Source organism: Cimex lectularius, unplaced genomic scaffold, assembly GCF_000648675.2.
Source record: "Cimex lectularius strain Harlan isolate CLEC.00 unplaced genomic scaffold, Clec_2.1 scaffold111, whole genome shotgun sequence".
Taxonomy (NCBI): domain Eukaryota; kingdom Metazoa; phylum Arthropoda; class Insecta; order Hemiptera; family Cimicidae; genus Cimex; species Cimex lectularius.
Window position 1 is genome coordinate 1,310,541 of NW_019392681.1, and position 22,570 is coordinate 1,333,110.

Genomic DNA, 22,570 nt, shown 5'->3' on the forward strand with positions numbered 1-22,570 from the left:
TATATATATATATCTATTACTTTATAGCTAAAATGTTTACACAAAGTAACAATAACAAATCTAGATATAGTTTATAAAAATATATACAAACATAACGTTTTGAAATACAATATCAAATATTTCAATTTTTAAAATTTAATAAACTTTAAAGCATTTAACAAAAAATATATTTTATATGTAAACTTTTAATTAAATCCCACAGAATATAAATGTTGTAAATACTTTGAAAGATAAATAATCGACAGTTAAAAAGTGGGGATTGTCATATAAACATCACAACATTTATTTCACATTTTTAAAACACCTTTGTTTCACTGGAACACCAAAGAATTTTTTCTGGTGGTTGGGGTATACTATACTTTTTTAATATATATTATTTTAAAAGTTCTCTACACAATATGAACATTAAATGAGCCACCAAACACCTAACATTGATATGATTTCTTTTAAAATATATCAGAAAACTCATTTTGGTTCACAGACACATCAATGGGTTTAATCGACATACATAAGTAAATGCTGGATACGCCAGTTGCCCCAAGCTATATTGAAATAAATTTAAAAGGAGTTTTCCATAAACATTTGACAGTTTTTGTTTAGACTAGATAATTATTGGAACGACATTGGGGCAGCATGCGCAAACGGCGAGGTGGTGAAATTTTTTTTTTTTTGCAGGTCTTGGAAAATTGAAGTCAATTTAAATCTCATAATTGCGGAACTTGTTGACTACATCGCTGGAGGCCTGAGAGTCCCACTGGACATTGGAGCGTGCACCCCAGTGGATATTCGCGCCTCCTTCAGATGCCCTCCTGTTTGCTGGGGGTGCTTTTCCTGAGCCGGCCCCTTCGCCTTCCAACATGCGGTCTTTGGTCTTAAATGTCATCCAATGCATCGACTGGAAACAATTTACATTGTAGTTCAGTTGGGATGATAAAATATAATTTGTTTACCTGATGTACATGCTCCTTCATTCCTAACCACTGCTTATAACTTATGGCTATACCACTATTCAGCCACTTATCGTAGTTTTTTCTCTTTTCTGGGTCAGTAAGAATTTCTTTGGCTTCCTAGAAAGAAATACAGACATTTTAACATTCAAGACAGCAATAAATTGGCCATTTAAATAATTACAATACACCAATTGTAAAAGTAAATTATTTATTATTTACAATTAAATAAAGAACAAATTTTCACAAAAGAAATGGAAATGTTTAATTTACTTTTTAATTTATTCATTAAAAGAGCTGTTTGACCGAGAAAGCATTACCTTCAACTTTTGAAATTTGGCCTCTGCTTCTTTGTCCCCTTCATTCTTATCTGGGTGGTATTGCAGAGCTCTCGCTTTGAACTCAGCATTGATTTGCTCGACCTGAGAACAAAGGCAATGTTATTTCCTTTGATGATGGTATAATACTGTCATTAATTCTCAATGTTATTTTGTTATCGTTTCACTTTGATACCCTCTGGATTTGATAATTGATTAGGTATATGGTCGTTGATTTTGAACCACATACCCAATAAATTAATTCTCAATTCACAATTATAAGAAAGTTAATTTTTAAGCAATGAAGTAATTAAATGCAATATTGAGGTACATTTCAAATTGGTTGAAAATAATGACCCTTAATGTGAGTCGTCTTTCACTATTGCATTCATCTGAACAAATTCTTTTTATATTACTGCTATGCATCATCAAGTTATGATTTATGAAGGTATAAGCAAGCCTACACAAACAGAGAATGCCCTTAAGTAATCAGACAAGTCAACAATTATTTGAAAAATTAATTAAGGTTTTTAGTTGAGATAAAAAAGTCAGTGTCACGAGCGGGATTCGAACCCACGACCTTCGGCTTGATACGCCGCTACTCTACCACTTGAGCTATCGTGACCGAGTGGATTGAAGTCAAGATAGCTCAAGTGGTAGAGCAGCGGCGTATCTAGCCGAAGGTCGTGGGTTCGAATCCCGCTCATGACACTGAATTTTTTATCTCAACTAAAAACCTTAATTAATTTAATGATATTAATTGGTCAAACGGACCACGAAAAATAGTGAATTATTTGGAAAATAAGTCTGGGAAGTATCTGTTCATCTGTTATGAACGATGAATAACCATAAACAAAAATTATTCGTCAATATAAATCAGTTAAATGCACCTGATAGAACCTGAATGATCGATTCGCACATCTCACTACATTTAATAATGTTTAGCAACTAACCCCTAAAATATTTTAACAATTTTTGAAGTTACAGTAATTTCCTTCTTCCATCCCATCCTCTTCAAAATTTTCAGGTACTTCTCTTGTGGTATTTAAGGATAAATGCAACTAGTAATGCTAAATAAAAATGATATGAATCAACAAATTATTCAAAACAAACCAAGCAGATGCTAGTATTTATAAATATAGAAAGAAGATTTTTTAAAATTTGCTCATTTATAAACAACATAAATATATAACAAAGGCGGTATCCCTTGAAAAAAAAGGACAAATGTATATTTGGCTTTTCACTTCAAGCCAACATCGTCAGATACAATGGATCGGCCTTTCTTTATTTTAGAGATGAAGAGCCTAAACTTTGGCCTGTATGCTGTTCATGGTGATTTTTGGTCAGGGGTAATTCTGAATATAGTTCTTTTAAATTGTGTCTTATTATACATATAAACCGTTTAGTGATAGATGTAGTCTGTGCTGTTTTGAGAGAATGTATTTATAAGCGTGAATGAAGTAAATGTAGTATAGTAAGAGCATTGATAGTGGATAGTACCCTATCTACCCTCAAATAGACTAGTAGGTGTAGTTGTTTATATGTGTATAGGATGATGGAAGAATATTGAGTACTCCACCACCCGAATTGAGTGAATAGCACGTCAGAAATAACATTATAAAATGAGTGTGAGAAATTGTTTTTAGGTTAAAACTGCGTGCAAAGGGGGCTGAAATGACCTTGTTGATAGCCCCCTTAAGCCCGAAGTTTGACCCTGGACCACCAGAACATCAGAATGGGTGACCATAGGTTCAATTCTGCATATACGTTGCATGTGCATATATGAGCAGAATTAAGCTTATTAGTCAATAAAACCACAGTAAACAACAGAGGTCATATCAACCCCTGGGGTTCCAGTGTTGGGTACCACTCTGGATTTGAATTCAGTTATCTTTTATATGGTTTTTTATTTTTATTTTTGTCATCGCGTTTTTTCGTTTCTTCAAAATAATTTGGTTATCTACGAATTTCTCTTGTAATAAATTTTATATTTTTTGTACATTAATAGATAAAAGTTTTTTTTTTTGCATTGCCGGCCCAAAACAGCATTATTTATATTTATTGGGTTAAGACAATATAAATTTAAATGCCCTTTATTCTTTGTAATAGCATGGAAATGAAATGTTAATTGGCTATGTGTACCCCTGTAGTACGTTCATCCGCCACCACATGGTATACCAAAATGATCCAAATTTATTTGACCTCCGATTTCTATACTACTACAAATTTCGTTCAGTAATGGGATTTATTATCTTTAATATCATACGATTCACGCTAATTGGATTACAAAACTTTTAAATGAAAAAAAACAAATCTGTATTTTTTACCATTCCATGTTCTAGCGGGGTTGTATAAATAGAATATGCAAATAAATAGAATTGCAAAATCAGATTTTTTTCGCATAAAAATACGACCCTACAGAGAAATTTACGGTAAATCTAAAAACGAATGGTTCATGCAGAAGCAGAATCAATCGAATGACGAGAAACCACGACTATCGTCGGCTTTGTGCACGTACTAGCAATTTATAATATAAAATATTATTTATTTATTTAGAAAACGTGAGATGCGATCTGGTGTGATGTAGGTTTCAGAAAAACATTTTCTTTATCGTGACAACGTTTCGATCTTTATTGAGATCATCTTCAGGGCCTGGGATTTACAAACATTGTTTACATATAACAATTACATTTTGGATGTGGAAAAGTGAATTTATACAAAGCAAAATATTTTTTTTTTCTACGTCACACCAGACCGCATCTCACGATTTCTAAATAAATATCGATTAACGGTCACTAATCAGCACACATATTATTTATTGATTACAATTGGTTTCAGTGATTTGATGAAGCTATAAGATGAAGATAAGCAATTCTTCATTAGTAATTAAATTCTTCTCTGTTATAACTTCAGCGGTCCTGGGATATCTTTCAGTAAAGACTGTAGGCTTAAAATGCCCAAAAAAGACGAGGACGACTTGTGATTATTTTAATAATTGTACAGCACGCTGTGCGACTTCACATAATAGGTTATCAAAATTGTCCACCTTACAGCTTCACATACCAACAATTCAAAGAGGAATAAAGCGTTTTTTGTTTACTTTGAGATCACACAAGTTGGGTTAAGTGTTAAAACTTGGACTTTATATCAGTGTATCTGAAGTAAGTAATTTAATCAATTTAGTTGGATAGAGTTATAAACTTAACGTTTACAATTGAGCTATTTTTAAATACAATTATTATTTTAAAAAGTAGACTTTTGTCAAAGAACGCAAATGTTTTCTTTGTATTGATTATGGGCTGGCAGTTGGGCCATAACTTTCTACAATTCAATTGCTAATTTTAAACTTATGTTGAGGTGAGCGGCCCCAGAAGAAAAGTCCAAATGCTTCGTTCAAAACATTTATGACGTTTCGGACGTTTCACGTCCTTCATCAGATACATAATCATTATTTTTTTGTGTCAGTAACACCCTTTCGGGAGTTCTCTCTCAATTCCCAAAATATCTAAAAAGAAAAACTCTAAATTGCTGTTGGTCTGGGACGCCGGAAAGGGTGTTACTGACAAAAAAACAATGATTTTGTACTGATGAAGGACGAGAGACGTCCGAACGTGTCAATAAATGTTTTGAACGAAGAATTAGGACTTTTCTTCTGGGGTCGCTCACCTCAACATAAGTTTAAAATTAGCAATTGATTATCCAACGGCCGAATAAAACAAGGACATTTCTATAATTCGTTGTAATCACACTTTCAACAGGATTTAATTTTTCTTCATAGGTTTCTAGTTTTATTTCTGAACGACGCCTAAGAAGGCCAAGTAAACGGAAGCCGTTCGAATGGAATAAGTGGAAATATGTTATATTCATTCTTCCAACCGGTTTATTTAAACTGTCAACACCCAAAAGGGAATTTGTAACTAGGGCGATTAGGGTCATATCCCTTTTGCCGTTCTCTTCGTACTTGTACCTTCACTAGGCCCATTTCGAACGGTTATTCCCACGAATTATTTATGCCAGTGGAGCCATTAGAGGGACTGGCTCTCCGAATAGAACATTTTTTAAATTATTTAACGTTGGTACACATTAGGATTGTTAAGTACGTTTGCGTTTCAGTTTGTCTGGCAGTTAATTTTGAAAAAAAAGTCTTAAGTTTATAACTCGACGTATCATAGTTAAATAGATTTTGTTATCACTGAGATACCAAGAAAAGTGTCCACCCTCGTTTATTTTAGTAAATACTTGCACTCGTTATCATTTTTATTTTTTGTGGTTTACTGGATATTTTTAAAGAAAAATATAAGAAAGCTAAATAAAAAATTATATTGAATTAAATTAGCTAATTGCAAAATGTTGCCATGGAAACAAAAAAGAAAATATTCAATTCAGTACTGGGTATATACTCCTCTTGCGTTGATCGCCGCTTGCATTTGACATGGCATCGATTTTATGAGGATTTGAATCTGAGCTGTGGAATATTTTCATACTCCTCCAACAGCGCCATTCTTAATTCCTTCAAATCCTCTGGCATCACTGGGTGACTTTTTACCCTCTTTCATAACTAGTCTCAAAGATAGATACTACATGCACTCCAAACATTGAATTGAAGCCCGTTCCAAGTAGTCACCAAGGACCCTAGCCGTGTGGGGTCTTGCATTGTCATGCATAAAAATAAAACCGTAGCCAATTAGTGGCATGTAAGGGATAACTTCTGATAACACACCTCCAGGAGAAAGGAGCAAGCCTTACTAAAAAAAAGAGTTGAGGTTAAACGGTCTGTGATGCGGGAAAACCTCCTTAAGGTAACTGCTAAACAAACGCAGCTACCCAATAAAAGGCCTCGAACCAAAGGCAACACACCCGGTAAAAGAGACCTGAAGAAGACCTAGGCGGTATGAGCAACCCTTCAGCGAGGTCCTGGCAGCAGTGAAGGTCGCCGTGGTCGCTGCTGGATACCCGACAGCTAAAATACACATAGGCTAGATAGCCTCCAGAACTCCATTTTAATGGTCCTAGAAAAAGTCTCAGACGACAGGCCTCAAGTGAGGTTCGCCAAATGAACGAGAAGGGCAGGTTTTCTGACTGTCACTACTGACTGAGATCAGTGCTGCGAGGGGTGGTTCCCTCGCTGGTACCCTGGAGGGCGGGCCTCCAGGTTCTAGTGAGGGATGACAGCTAATACCGCCTACATTGCAGGACGCTGCCTGCTGAGAAAATTCTGAACTGTTTACTGATCAGTAACAGGCAGCTCAACACTCAGCTTTGGACGGCGTGGGCCATGTCCAAATGGAGAAGATACAACTATGGATTTCTTCATGGACGATGAGTCCTTGACAGAGCAGAAAAACTGGATATGTCCTCTTACTTTTGCGTCGGAAGAATTAAATTCCGACTAAAAGAAAAGGGAGGGCCGGTAAGTACAACGGAAGGCCAATCAGGCTCAGCTCAACCGGTTACGACCCAGGATAAGGGTAAGCGAAGGGGTAGAGGAAAGAGGGCAACACAGGAACTGGACTTCTCCAGCCCACTGAAGAGACACAAGTCCGGAAGTGGAGCTAGGGAGACAAGCCACCAGTTGCCAATGGAATTCCCCCCCTGAAACGACCCCTACCTAGAGATGAGGACAGTAGTCATAAGGATCCTGCAAGGGAATCTCCAGCATGTTATGGCTGCTTCAGCCGTGCTGTGCTGGAGATTCGAAACTGAGGATCTAGATATAGCCCTAGTGTAGGAATCTTCCAAGTGGCCGTAAGAGGCTTTAAGTCCTCACAAACTTAGGTTACGTACCACAGACCCTCGATAGGACCACGTCCATGCATTGTTGGAAATAAGCTAAGCTGTATACTAACCCCGGCGATGTTGTTTCAGGTATTCTGACTACAAAAACGGAAGGTGGAACAAAGATGTGGATAGTTGTGCCTACTTACCAGAGATGGCCCTACCAAAGGTGTTCGATAGAGTTCAAGTCGGGATTATATGCTACTCCAAACATTGAATTGAAGCCCGTTCCATTAGACACCAACGATCCTAGCTGTGTGGGACCTTTCATTATCGTGAATAAAAATAGAACCGTAGCCAATTAGTGGCATGTAAGGAACAACTTCTTCTGATAACACATCTTCAATATACCTTGCAGCTGTTAGCGAACCCTTGAGAAGGAAGTGAGAAGAAAGACCAAGTTTGTTCGATCTTCCGTATAATGCCTGCCCAAACCATAACACCACTATAGATTCACTGGAATGAAAATGTTGCGGGGATGTCCCTCTTTGTTCTTTTCCAAATCCTCTCTCGATCGACAGAAGACTTCAAACCAAACCTTGACTCATTCGAAAACAAGATTTTAGCCCAATCTTGCTCAGACCAATTGATGAGATTTTTTACGAACGTTAAACGGGCTGTTCTGTGCCTTGTCAGAAGTTCTGGCCAAGTGGCCTTCTCGAACATAATCCAGCTTCTGAAAATCTTCGCCTTTTTGTGTAAACTGAATTATAATATCTAACTTGTTGAAGTCGTTGCTTGATCTCAGAACAGTAGAATGTCGATTACAGAGTACATTTTAAATTATAAAACAATTATCTCTCTGAGGTGTGACACGATGGCGACCTGATCCATGCCTTCTTGAATAACCTCCAGTATCATGGTAGCGATGGAAGGACCCTTCGGATAGTAGTTCTGGGAATGCTAAGCATACACTTGACTTCTGCCATCTTCCAACATGGCTACGATTCTAGTAGAATTTGTATTACTTAAAACCATCAAACAAATCTCTCAAATAAATTTGAAACTAAAAACTGTTACAACCTAAAAAAAGTCAAACTACCGGAATATTAGAAGCTTTACAGAAAAACCAACAAAGAAATGATCGACTACTCAAAGATTTAATTACGAAATCCAATTGTAACAACAAGCGGGAGATTTAAACAGTTTTATGTACCTCTAATCCTTTAAAAAGGACCAAATATTGTTGAAAGACCATCAAAGATAATCTTGTGAAAATATTATCAAATTAATCAAGAGGATTAAAAGATAATTAAAAATATAAAGGGTGGCCACTTTTTCTCAGTGTAGACTGACGACATTGTCAGATCGACTTTCTAATGTTTTACGCTTGTTTATAAGTTCATGTCGGTATCGCTGCTTATATAATCTCATCTGAACCTTGGTCTGCTTCAGACTGGTTTTGACATTAAATCCACTTCAATTATTGAGCCTGTGCTTAGGTTCTTCCAATAAGCTCAAATGGATAACTGGTAAACTTTTATAAATAATTGTAAACGAAATTTTATTGGTGAGAATTTAAAGTTTACCTCTGCATTAATTATTTTTCTACTGTTGTTTTCCAATGTTGTGGTTTGTGTATTCACAAATTTTTGATCAAATCAATTTTCTTTCCTTTTCAGAAACGTCTTTGAACGATTCTGACTTTTTTTATTGTCGTCGGCGTGTATTATTTCCTCTTCTGCCTTTCAGTTTTCTTGCGGCCTGTTGTCACAGGTCACTCTGTCTGAAAAGTTTGCTATTGTGTTTATTACTTAACTTAGCGCACGAACCAAGTCTTTCCGAGTAAAACTCCATTTGACAAAGTTTTCAAATTAGTGGGATTTTCGCGACACGGTACGCGGTTTCCGTAACACGGTATTAAACAAAGTAAAATAGCAAATAAACCATATGCATTTCATCAACAATTAGGCCGAGATTATTATTATTATGATGATGATAATGAGAAGGATACTTGAACGCAAGGTTCGGTTTTATCAAAGCACTGCAGCTTTTTGGCTTTTTGTACTTTTTCTAGTCCTTAGTTCCGTTCAGTTGAATCGATCCTTCCCTTAAGAAGTTGAAGATCATTGACTGTCATAACTACAGTTCTTTTTCCCGGGTCATCTTGGTACCCTTGGCTGTTTTCATTGAGCGGTTGCTTCGCATTCATAGATAATATGGGAAGCAGTTTCTTCCTCATTGTTGCATAACCTACACGTGTTCGTTTCTCAGATACCTGGTACACACACAGACACGTGATATAGTCGTACCCCCTGAGTTTTACCCTGTCTAACAGTTTTGGTGTCATCTGGCACCTCTATAGTTTGTCCAGTTCTTCTTTTATTTTTTGTGGAATTATTCTCAGATGATTGATCTTGTTATCCAAATTATAGGTTCTGGGAAATCTAGTCATACAGATCCTCCTCTGGCTTGTTCATTACAAGAATTCCTTTGTGGCCTCGCACTGAAGATATTGTCAGGGGATTTTGACATGCTCACGACCACTGATATTAAAAAACAATAATTAATTTGTAGCCTAAGGTCTAAATTATATGGCTTGTGCAGTAGGATGAAGATGATCGAAAGCTTGGTGTGGCACTTTGGAAGCGGGCTCGGACCAATTCGTTGAAAAAAAAGGTATGTTTAGGTTCGGATAATGAGCTTAGAGGTGTGGTATGAACTTTGACAATTTGTCAGAGGATTGTTGATTGAAAGGATTAGTTGACTTGGCGGTTCCAGGCTGTTGTCCAAATTACCCGCAGAAATGTCTTGTACAGAGTTAGTTGAGTTTTGTCGGTGAAAACAGATTTCTGACCTAAAAATCTTCGTAGTTGAACAAGACTTCTGCTGTTGGGATTCAGTCTGCTGTCTAGTCTTGTACAGTCTTAAGTATCTGACTTGAGTGGAAGTCGTACCTCCTTTGTTTTTCTTCATTAAATTCTTGTCCTCCACTTTTTGCACCAAGTTCTTGGATGTTGAAAGTTGTTTGGTTAGAATGTGTGTAATTTGATTTGATACTTTGGGTCTCGATTTTTCACACGTTTGATTCTGATTCTCTGATATCTGCTGAAAAATAGCTTTATTTTTACATTAAAGCTTTTTTTGCTGTTTATTTTATGATTTTATTATTTGTGTTGTATCTAGTTGAACATATACCACTGTATGGATTTTTTCTTAACATAAAGTTTTCCACTTCATGACATGAGTCCTGTCCATTGTTAATTACACTTGTCTATCCAGTGGACTTTCCAACGTGTGATTAACCAGTGACGCATTACAAATCATAAAATATCCATTTTTCTTCAACTTTTGTCATCGAACGGGGTAATATTTCCGATATTAGCATGTTTCGATAATTTTGATTTTCTGGTACGAAATATCGATATTTTTGTTTTACTCCTGCCAAGCAAAAACGGGAAAAGTGGTTCGCAATGGAATTTGCCAAGTACATATATCGTATTTTTATCGTCTGAAAGGCAAGTCGTACTCGACCTATGTTCCCTTTTCATAAAAAAGTGCACAGTTCTGTTGGAGAAATATGATAAAGGATTTCAAATAGGAGCTTTCCGAGGAGATTGAAGGGTATTTCCAGGACGGGCGTCATTGCTTCCGCCAATCCTGCTACGCTGCCTTTGACAGGAACGAGATAAAGTCTGCCCCGGGGGTTAGAACTTGGTAAGGCAGCCGATAAAAACAAAAATGAATTGAAAACAGGCGGAGATTGATTTATTTCAATTATGTAGAAAGGAGTCAAACGAGAATCGACCTTTGGTAACATGGGATGAGTGCTTTTTAACATTTCAATCAAAATGGCACATTTTCCCCTTCAAGAAATATGATCGTGGCTCATCAAATAAAATTCATTTTGGCAAAGAATCGGTGTTAAGTTTAGAACTTCATCATTATTATTTCAATGAAGGTACATACTTAAATCTCTCAGCCCCATTCGTTGCCCTTCGGCTATATCAACTTTAAATCTTCCCAATCAACGTATATTTTAAATTATTTAGAAATCGTGAGATGTGGTCTGGTGTGATGTGTCAGAAAAACATTTTCTTTATCGTGCCAACGTTTCGATCTTTATTGAGATCATCTTCAGGGCTCAAAGTGTTTGTCTTCTGTGCCATTCTTGCGTGTCGTGTTGAGAGTTTCAAAGGAGAGCTTTTGATGTCTTATTTTCAGGAAAGCTTTTAAAGGCTTTTTTAATCTCTTTTCTTCACTGACTTTCCACCACCTAAGATTTTCTCAGGTAAGTAAATTTTTATTGATTTTTTTTAAGTTGACACCTTAACAGAAAAAATATTTTGTGTTGTAGTATTGTGTGTATTTGGTGTTAGTTTTAATTGATTTTGAAAAATGGCGATTTGGCTAAGGTAAAAGTTACGGGGGTATCAGTGGGAACGATATCACTTATCACAATTTGACATTGAATCTTGTAGTTTTATTGCTTTTTCTTGTTCTAATTTTTGTAAAATAGTGTTTTAAATATTCACTTTGGATTTCCTCCTTTTGTCTGCGGGGTGTTTTGAACCTGACCGTTACCAATCATTTAGGTCTATTCTCTTGGGTTGGTCTTTCTAACGCGTTCCGGCATTTCGCCGTTTGCAGTGTTGGGTTTACGCCTCTCCCTGCTTATAACCCTGACCAATCGCACAAACACTGAATATGACGAAATACCGAAACGCTTCTGACAGACAAGCACAGATAAGCAGACCGGGATGATCGGTAACGACCAAATTACTATTTATTTATCAAACATAAAAATACTATATAATTTATCATTTTCATTTAATTTCTGTAGCCTCTAAACCGTTGTGTTTATCTACGTAAAAATATAAAATATAACTGGATGGATTAGGCAAAGAATGGATAAAAACTACTTGGATTGATCTTGCTGTTTTAATGCATGAATTTGTGTAAAATTTCCATGTATGCTTTTCCCTGCTTATAACCCTAATCAACCGCGAATATGGCCGAAAACGCCCGACATACCAAACCTGCGAGTATAAACAGGTTAGACTGATAGAAAAAACAAAACCATAGATTTTCATATGTAATTTGCCTAATCAATCTCGTTACATTTTATATTTTTTTTACGTAAACAAACATAATTGTTTAGAGGCTCTGGAAATTAAAAATAAACGATCAATTATATAGTGTTTTTATGTTTGTTAAATTATGTAATTTTTTTATGTTTGGTAAATAAATAGAAATTTGGTCGTTACCGATGATCCTGGTCTGCCTGTCCAGCGTTCGTCTATCAAACTCGTTTAGGAAAATCGCCATTTTCAGTGTTGGTCTCTGGTTCATTAATTAGGGTTATAAGCAGGGAGAGGCATGGACTCAATACTGCAAATGGAGACAGGCCGAAGCCCGTCTGACAGATCAACGAAGCAAAAATAGGAACTAAAATTCTCGATAAGGTTTGGTTTTTTTTAAAAATTTGATGAGTAGTGGAATGATGGGTTGGAAAGCAAAATTTATGGCCTGGCAAGATGTTCAAAGTAGCAATAGAGATAGTTCTTTTGTAAATTAATTTTTCGAATAAATAAGAAGGAACATGTAACAAACTAACGATAAGATGATGGGGAGTTTTATTTTATGAGGCTTTGGGATCGTTTTAATTGAAGAAAGTTTTCATGTGTAGTCCTCAATAACGCGTTAAATAAAGAAGTCAGAAAGTTCTTGAAGAATATCAGCAGTTATCAAATAATGACCAAATGATTTTTTTATAAAGTAGATTAATTTGATAAAAAAAACTATTTTTGTAGGTTTATACAATATAAGAATTCGCAATTACTATAAATAATTGTACACATGTACTTATTCATTTGATTATCTATGTTTTATGAGTCGAGCTTATTACAAGCCTTCGGACGGGAAGGAATGGCCAGAAAGATCTATCAAACAAATACTGTTCGACCCGACTGCATCGGATTTGAAAGATTTTGTTGTTGATGATGATATAATAGACCAACCTGAAGTTATTCTGGAAGGAAGAAACCAAATTTGAGTTTACTAGCCTATGCGACCTGGCATATAAAAATATCTTTTTTTGTCTAATTTTACTTGTAATGTTTCGAATATTTTGTATTGTTTGTTCTTTGAAAAACCTATTTGTTTAGTTTATGCGAAGAAAAGATTTTTTTAATCCCTTTGAACCCTATGTTGCCTCAGAGCAGCAATACCATATTTACAAAACGGTAGTTCGAAAAAATTAAAAAGAAAAAATCGAGCATACTCTTTAAACCTTCTTTAAAATTAAAAAGCAAAAAACTTTCATTCGGGATTTTGGTGTAAATTTTTTCCTATAAAGCTCGTGAACGTACATTTTTTACAAATGGATGCTAAATGGAATTTAGTGAGAACAGATTTTCCTCATTTTAACTGAAAATCATCAAATCTGACCTCAAATCAAATAAGCCCATTTGCAAAATGGTAGGACACAAAAATTAAAAAGAAAAAATCGGGCACACTCTTTAAACCCTCTTAAAAATTAAAAACCAAGAAACTCATTCGGGATTAAAAGGGTTAATTTTTTGGTTAAATTCTTTCCTAGAAAGCTCGTGAACTTACATTTCTGACAAATAGATTCGAACAGAAACTAAATAAAAATAATTTTCCTCAGCTTATCTGTAAATAATCAAGTATATCTCAATCAGTTTGCAAGTGAAAGTATTGTTTAAAACCTTAAACTAATTAATTGTAAGACCGTTACTTGGAGGGGTGATTTCGAAAGTAAAGTTAACATTCTACACTATTAAATTCACTAGTTTTCGACGTCCGCTTGACCAATTAATATCTTTCAATTAATTAAGGTTTTTAGTTGAGATAAAAAAGTCAGTGTCACGAGCGGGATTCGAACCCACGACCTTCGGCTAGATACGCCGCTAATCTACCAATTGATAGCCCAAGTAGTGGCGTATCTAGCCGAAGGTCGTGGGTTCGAATCCCGCTCGTGACACTGACATTTTTATCTCAACTAAAAACGATGAGCTGGGTTATCGACCTGCTGGAAACATGAAGTTTTCGGAGGATCTACGGCAGAGGTCAACACAGAGAGAAAAAACTTCCTTTCAGTTTTCGCCGAGCTTTCGACAGTTTTTTTACTGTCATCTTCAGGCCCTGTTTTATTATCATATACAAAACAACAATTAAAAACATGAAAAATACACATGAAACGACACCATGTTCCTTTTTATTTCCCCATTAAGGTTAAAGTAAGATATATCAAATTTTCAATTTTTGAGCAATTATTTTTTCATGTTTTTAATTGTTGTTTTTTATATGATAATAAAACAGGCCCTGAAGATGACAGTAAAAAAACTGTCGAAAGCTCGGCGAAAACTGAAAGGAAGTTTTTTCTCTCTGTGTTGACCTCTTCCGTAGATCCTCCGAAAAACTTCAACTAAAAACCTTAATTAATTGAAAAAATTCTGCACTATCTTTTCACAAGTCTCATTTTTGAACAACCAGTTTTCTTGCCAAATGTCTATTATTTTATTATTATTATATTATTTTGTAAATTTTATTAATAAAATTGGGGATAGAGCCGTCATTAGTAATTCAATAAAGATGCATATGTAATCTTTTGGTGTTTACCCTAGCATAGAAAGCCTGTGAAGTTAAAAATTTTTGGCAAAAAGATTTTAGCTGAAAGACGAGTGGCACATTTGTAACATTTAATTTTCTTTTTTCAAATCGTCAGGACATCATTTGCATGGAAACAGGATTTTTGAGTCACCATTGAGGAAGTGATATTAAAAATTTGACAATTACTCAAAAAGAGAGAAAGAAAAAGAAAGGAAAGTTAACATTCTACCCAATCTTTTGACAGGCCATTTTTTATTATCTGCAAAGAGTTTTCTGGTTGGTTGACAATTATTTTGTAAATTTCATAATGTTTTAAAACGAAATGAATTAAGATAATCAGCGACAATCATTGCTGATAAATAATTCTTTGCCGACTTAAAACAACAAAGCTCGAGTTTGATTTATACACGATTTGATTTTCCCTTGCCTCCAAGATTAAATTTTTCTTACAAAAATAGTGAATGAAATATAATTAACTTCCTGAACGGGGAAAAGTCCCTGGGGCGATTTTTTTTCCCTCCTCGCGTTTATTAATTTACAGTTTGTTTTGTTCTTTCGGGCAAAAATTCCCTTTGACGGCAGGGGAAAAATATTTCTAGGGCTAGATTGGATCCCACGCTTCTTTAACTTCCGGAAGGGGGAATTCATTATTTTATTTTCACCTTTTGTCTTAATGAAATCAAAACGAGAGACAAAAGCGTTTTTTTAAAGATGACCGGGCCGTTTTTGTCCAAATTTAATTCAAATTAAACATTTCAAGACAAGATATTCCAAGTTATCGACCAAATTGAACAATGAGTACGATCGGTAAAATCTCATGTTGTTTATCATCACTCGGCCCGTAACTTTAAAAGTTGAACCACTTTCATAATTTGAACTCGGTTCAAGATAAATTGAAAAACGGCAATTATTGAGTTAAACTTGGTTCAATACTGAATTGAGTTTAAACCAAGTTTGTGCGAGGTCCCTTACAGTTTTAAATTCTTTTTTGTTGGGTAGGTTTTCCTCTTTTTCCCATTAGTTTTGTGAGCAGTCTTTTACTTGCCTTGTAAGTTCGCAGTATTTTTTATGTTCTTAGTAATCCATAATATTTTTGAAATGTAATAATTAGCCAGAAAATAGATTTGGTCATGTCTTGTTCCGAGGTTCCATCGTTAGCTAGTATGTCTGTTATTAGGTTGTCTGAAGCTCTCCCAAGACCTGTGACCTAGCTTAGCTTCAGGCTATTTGTAGATCCCAGTTTTTCAAGGGGTTCAGGCAGTTCCAGAGAAGTTTTGAGATGATCTCTTAGGCCCCTAATTTGTCTTTCCACGATTTGTAAAAAGGAAAACAAAAGAACTATCTGTCTACATTCCATATCATCTAGCCAAAGGTGAATTTCATGTGCACATTTTTCTATGCCTATTGAAAGGTGGTTGTGGTACACCCGAGGACCACGCGGTGCTCATGGTTAGGCCAGTATATGCCCATGTACCATTTCCATTTTTGACCCCTGTATACCATAGAAGAGCTCTGAATTAATCTTCTTCTGTTTTATCTCTTCATTTAGTTGCCTAATAATTATGCTCAATGGGTTTTCACAATTATTTTCTCTGGTAAGTCAGAGATAGTTTTAGCTATGTCTGTTGGCCAGCAGTTATTTCTCTGGCTTTATTTGCTTTATGTTTGTATAATTATCGTGGTATCGTGGCAAAAAGGAGGGAAAATTTGAAAGGTGGGGTTGAGGTGGGAAGTCAGTGTCCGAGTGGATCGAGGTCACGATAGCTCAAGTGGTAGAGCAGCGGCGTATTTAGCCGAGGGTCGTGGGTTCGAATCCCGCTCGTGACACTGACTTTTTATCTCAACTAATACCTTACATAAAGATAAATTTACAGTAAACTTTATTCATAGTTCATAGATTAAAATATTAAGATTTAGAAGCCGGTAAATCAAATGTTATTAAATCGAAATCTCGTATGACGATATGGGACGATAAAACATTCGGAAAAGGTTGGAGATAATTGAGGATTTTATTTTAAGAACGCTTTGTCAAAAAAGAAAAATAGACCTGACCATAATTTCTAACGATAATCGCCCGGGTGTCATTTTCTATCATTTAAATAATATACAGGGCGACTATATAATGGGTGTACCGACTGTTTATTTTTGGGGTAAAATCAGATAATCTATTCGAGCGAACATGTGTGTTTATGATACAAAATGCGATTGTTGGGCCATCTGCTTTTACGCTGAGACGATAAACAAATGTATAAATAAAGGAAAATCTGTTCCAAGCGGAAAAGTTTGTAAAGAAAAAAAATAATAACTCTAAAGATAGATGAATGTTTCATTTTTTAAAATAAACCTGGGCACGTTGGGTTTTATCAACCATCGTTATAAAATTGAACTAATTATTTTTGAGCAAAGGATGTAGTCATATACAACATATTATTAATTATAATAAATAAATATAATTTTAATTTGTATACAAAAATATTAATATAATTATATATAATAAATATAATTTTTTTACTTGATTGTCGACGATTAGTACAAAAAACATTTTTTAAAAATCTTGATTCCACTGAATATATTTTAAACTAAATTTGCTTTGTATATATTTAAAGTATATTTAAATAAATTAAAATTGTGAAGACAATTACATAGCTTTTTAAATTTTATTATATAATTCTGTTACTGTGTGTTTAATTATACTTTCCAATAAGATTCTACAAATAATAATGGGATGATCTGTTGATAAAGTGAGATTTTTTTGCGGTCTGTCTTGTAATTCGGTCTCGTCGTCTTCAGTGTTGGATCTGTGTGATACATACACTGAAGATGATCAGTAATTCAATGAAGGTGCATACTAAACAATTTCAGCCCTATGCATTGGAACGACTAAACTTTTAATCGATTTTGCTATCTTCCTAAACTACATAAATTTGTTTTTGACTTTTATTATTATTTTTATTACATATATTTAATTTGAACGAAATTTTAACCGGTGGGGAAACAATTTTTGATAACGTTTTGGCAATCTTACATTCGAGGAAAGTTTTTAAAGGATCTTATGTTCGTTTTCATTAACTTTTTTCCACGATGTCGGACTTGAGCTAAAATCTTCTAAGGCAAGTCAAATTTTGTTTCTTTTTTCATGTTGCGATCTTAAAATACAAATTACTTTCGTAGTTACCAAGCAGCTATAAAAGCCTTTGCCCTGGAGCAAGGGAAAACGATTTTAGTTCTCTTAATTTTCCATTCATACATCATTATATAATAGTTATGAGGATTGATTTTGCTGTTTTAATTAAAAGTTTTGTTTAATCCATTATATTTCGTGATCCGATTGACCAAATAATTTCTTTCAATTAATTAATCTTTATGTAAGGTATTGGTTGAAAAATGGCAAAAAGAAGGGAAAATTCGAAAGGTAGGTTGAGATGGGAAGTTAGTGTCCGAGTGGATCGAAGTCACGATAGCTCAAGCGGTAGATCAGCGGTGTATTTAGCCGAAGATCGGGGGTTCGAATCCCGCTCGTGACACTAGCTTTTTCATCTCAACCAATACCTTACATAAAGTTTTGTCTAATATTTTTTATGACTTGTTATGACAAAAATCCACCGACTAGACATCTACCATATCTACACCGATGATAGTAAAAGAGAAGTACATGTAGGTTTTGGTCGAAACCAAAACAAATATTTTAAAACCAAGGACTCAAAATGTCATGGGAAAATCAAGAAACACGAGAAAGTATTGCGATTTTAAAAAGTTTCATATGGTCGACTGATTACACAAACAAATTAACTGATCTATAGAAAAGTCCAATAGAGAATTTGGAAAAATATATGGACGGATAGCTTGTCAATAGTCGTACTGGAAAACACGCAAAAAGGCGATATAACGGACGGAATAGGACATTTTCGACCCAACCAAAAAAATACTTTTCCACGTCAGAGAAAGCTGGAAAAACAAATACCGATTCTTACCGAGCACATACGCAACCATATAGGCTTTTGAGCTCCCCAATAAGCCCATTCGAATTGTTTTCGTCCCAGAGTTTTAAACAATATTGACTACAGAGAAAAGCCTCAGATTGTTCGGCACGTGTTCTGAAGCGGAAATGTATCGCCAACCTGCACACCCATCTACAGTTATCCTACCTAACTGATCGCTTTTCTGTGAGAGGTGCGGCAATGAATTCTTGAAAATCAAACAGAAGCAGGCCGGTGTACCGAAAGATAGTATCCTTGGTCCTATCCTACATATCATTTATACTGCTGACCTACCAATACATCCTGACACTATTATCACCTACGCGGACGGCATCTTATTCTAAGGTCAAATCCTATCCTCTAACTCGAATCCTGTCCAAGCTACCTCCAACATCCAGGAACACATTGAGCTTATCGAAGCTCCGAATGTAAAAAATGGAGGACAAGACTGAACGAAGAAAAATGCACTCAGTGTAATTTTACGCTGAAAAAGCAGTCTTGCCCTCCATTGTACATCAACAACAAAGAGATACCAGTTTCCACTCAAGTCAAATACTTGCGACTCCCGACTGCAGACTGACGTGGTATCCCCACCCAAGACTTAAAAAACAACGACTTAATACAAGATTTGGACTACTAAAGACTTCTAAGACAGAAATCGACTTTGACAATTAAGACAAAGCTAACACTGTACAAGTCTTTACTAAGACCAATATAGACATAAGGAGTGGAACTGGGGGTACTTCAATACCCAGCGCATCCAGTCCTTCCAATCGAAAGTCCTTAGAAAAATTGTCAAAGCACCTTATTATGTCAATAACCTCACTATTCACAAATACCTCAACATTCCTTTTGCCAACGAACTGATGCGGTCCAGATTGCAAACCAAGACTGAATGAAGATAAATGCACTGAGTGTACTTTTACGCCTAAAAAGCAGTCTTACCCTGTCTTGTACATCAACAACAAAGAGATACCATTTTGTGCTCAAGTCAAATACCTGGGCCTAAATCTCGACTGCAGACTGACATGGAATCCTCACACAAGACTTAAAAAACAACAACTTAATACAAGACTTGGACTACTACGAAGACTTCTAAGACCGAAATCAACTTTGACAATTAAGGCAAAGCTAACACTGCACAAGACTTTACTAAAACCAATATAGACATACTGAGTGGAACTGTGCGGTACTGACAAGCCTTCCAATATCCAGCGCATCCAGTCCTTCAAATCGAAAGTCCTTAGACAAATAGTCAAAGCACCTTATTATGTCAATAACCTCACTATTCACAAATACCTCAACATTCCTTTTGCCAACGAACTGATGCGGTCTAGATTGCAAACCTTCCATACCAACCTTTCGAACCATCCTAACCATACTGGTCGAGCCCTCTCCACTCATTCCCATCCTGACAACGCCTCAACCGACGATGGCCTCGGGACCTCCTTGACACCTAATCATACAAAGTGCCAGCAAAGGCTGGCTCCTCAAAGCATGTGTTCCACCGGTGCAGTGCTGGTATTAGTGCTAGTATAGTCCTGGGTGATACATTAATCATGTGTACATATTTGTATAGTATACGATCATATATAGGTAACAAATAAATTTAAAAAAAATCGACAGTTAAGTGTAAAACTAGTTTTGAATAAATGATATCAGTAGTATTTTTCTGCTTTAAGTTCGTTTAATTATTGCCTAAGTTAGTTTTCAGAAGAAAAAATAGGAATATGAATTCGACTAGGAAGAGAGATTGTCCAGCCTACTAGGAGATGGTAATGGCAGAGACAAAATGTTGACAGAAAATTATATTCTTCTAATTTGTGAGGTGGAAAATGAAGTAAATGGCCTCGGGCTTTTCTCAATTTCCGTGACGGTACTGCCTACCCGGCCTTTTATATTTCACAAGAGAAAAAAAGAGAAAAGATATAAAACCGCACGGATCATATATATCAGGGCATAGAAGGTATTATAATATATGTTATGTGATGTTTTTGAACAAATCCTTAAAAAATTATGCTTGATAATGAATATTTATGTTCATGAAAGATTGAATTACCTTTGATTGTTGTTAGTATTATTATTTTTCATCGATATTGTTTTTTTTTCGTGTATTGGAGTAATTAAAATCTATTCGAATCGGACTTTTAACACTGATTGCTCACCTTAACAATCGGATTTCGTTTTGCAAACTCATAGTGGGGAAAGGGAAAGAAACCGGGAGTAAAAGTTCTCCCAACCTTGGTACTGGTTTTGGTGCAAGTCTTGTGCAACATGACGCAAGTGCCGCGGGACTCCGCGTTCCCCGATGGATTTTGATAAAAACGCCTTGAGATAATATTGTTCCGGATGGATTATAAATTACAAGCGACGAATGAGTTGTGCGAAGGACGGGTCCTCAGGTCAATTCGTCAGTCCTTCGACCGGACGAATCTCTTAATTTTCTCGATTGGCCGCCAAGGAACTGCACAATCATTGTATTATAAGAGGAAAAAAAGAATAACGATAAAAATAAAACAATTCACCTAAAAAAATACAATTTTATATAACGACATCACAGTTATAAACGCTAAAATTGCAAAGTGAGGTGTGGAATAAAATTAAAAACATTATTAAAAACCAATACGACCATTAATTTTATTTTCCCTGATTTAAAAGATTATTCAATCGTTCATGAATTGGTTAATGGTACATGCTTGAGTTATACTTAATGTCCTAATTTTCAAAGGAACGACGCAATCACAACGGCCATGAAAGTGCTGTAGATTCTGAATCTGAACTGAATTCCGAAATTCTGAATAGTTTATTTTGAAACGTTTGAAGCTGGTGAAAATTGTTCAAATTTGAGACCAATCCACAAGAAAAATAATCCATCATAAAACAACTGTCGATGATAAAAGGGAAAATAAGATATGTATTATAAATTAATAAACATCAACGCCAGCTTCGAACTGACCTAACTGAAAATTGTTCCTAATAAAAATCAGAGTTAACAAATTAAGAAAGGCCGAATAAAAAATATTATAAGATGGTTTACTAGATAAAACATTCCCTAAACTGGTTGTCGATAATAAAACCATTAGTAAATTTTGATTTCAAAGTTGTAATGGTTGATAATGAGACAAGAGTAAATACATATGTTACGAAGTCAAATGGATCTTGAAATTACAGATGAAAACAATAGTATTTTGTATATTTGTATATCCCTCGTTTTTCCCTCCATCATATGTTTGCGCAACACTGTGGGCAACACTGATTCCGAGAAGTGAGGTTCAATTTAATGAGTTGATGTTTTTCATAGTGCGTTAAAGTGTTATTTTAATGAAATTTTTACTGTATATTTTATTAACTATCTATAAATATTTAGGTCAAAATATGCCTATAGTGATTTAATCTGAAACGGGTTGGATATAACGTCATTATAAATTTAATGCGAGTTTTTAATCAGGGTGTTTCCATTTCTCATGGATTCACCCATCAACGTTTTTAAAGCAATTTATTTTACATAAGTCTCTGTGAAAACATCATGCTACCATTTCAGAAATCATCTTTCTTAGGAATGCACCGAATAAAAAAAAAGTTGCGTAGTAAAAATGTTGAGTAACAGCATCCCAGTACGTGTTTCTGTCCTACATCCATGACCTTCAAACCCTAAAAGATGTTAAAAGGTCCGAGTACTTGTGAACTAAGAGCATAAACGTGGTAGTACTTGGAATAAACGAAATCAGTCTAAAAATGATGATAAAGAACTACTCTTTTCCAATGCTAAGGATTTCATAAACATCAAACAATAAATTTAAGTCTTGACATGTTTAACGTAATTAATACCCGATTACGTTATCTTAGAACCCTATATAACTATATAACTGACGACTGTTTCAAAGCGAGGTGGAGCAACGAGTACTCACAAGATCAGAGCCATACAGGGTCCCAGAAGGAGCAATCCTGGTTCCAAACTATGTGCCATTTATACCGCTGA

General features: G+C 35.3%; 1 protein-coding gene across 1 annotated transcript in view; it reads right to left on the reverse strand.

The window, feature by feature from the left end:
- Positions 1-658: 658 nt before the first annotated feature.
- The window catches only part of LOC106668661 (J domain-containing protein), a 28,936-nt gene continuing 7,024 nt past the window's right edge, over positions 659-22,570 (reverse strand). The window contains exons 2-4 of the mRNA XM_014397617.2: positions 1,268-1,369; positions 951-1,067; positions 659-895 (exon numbers count right to left, since the gene is read on the reverse strand). Of these exons, the coding sequence (XP_014253103.1) occupies positions 698-895; positions 951-1,067; positions 1,268-1,369 (417 nt within the window). The 3' untranslated portion in view covers positions 659-697. The remainder of the gene's footprint in view (positions 896-950; positions 1,068-1,267; positions 1,370-22,570) is intronic.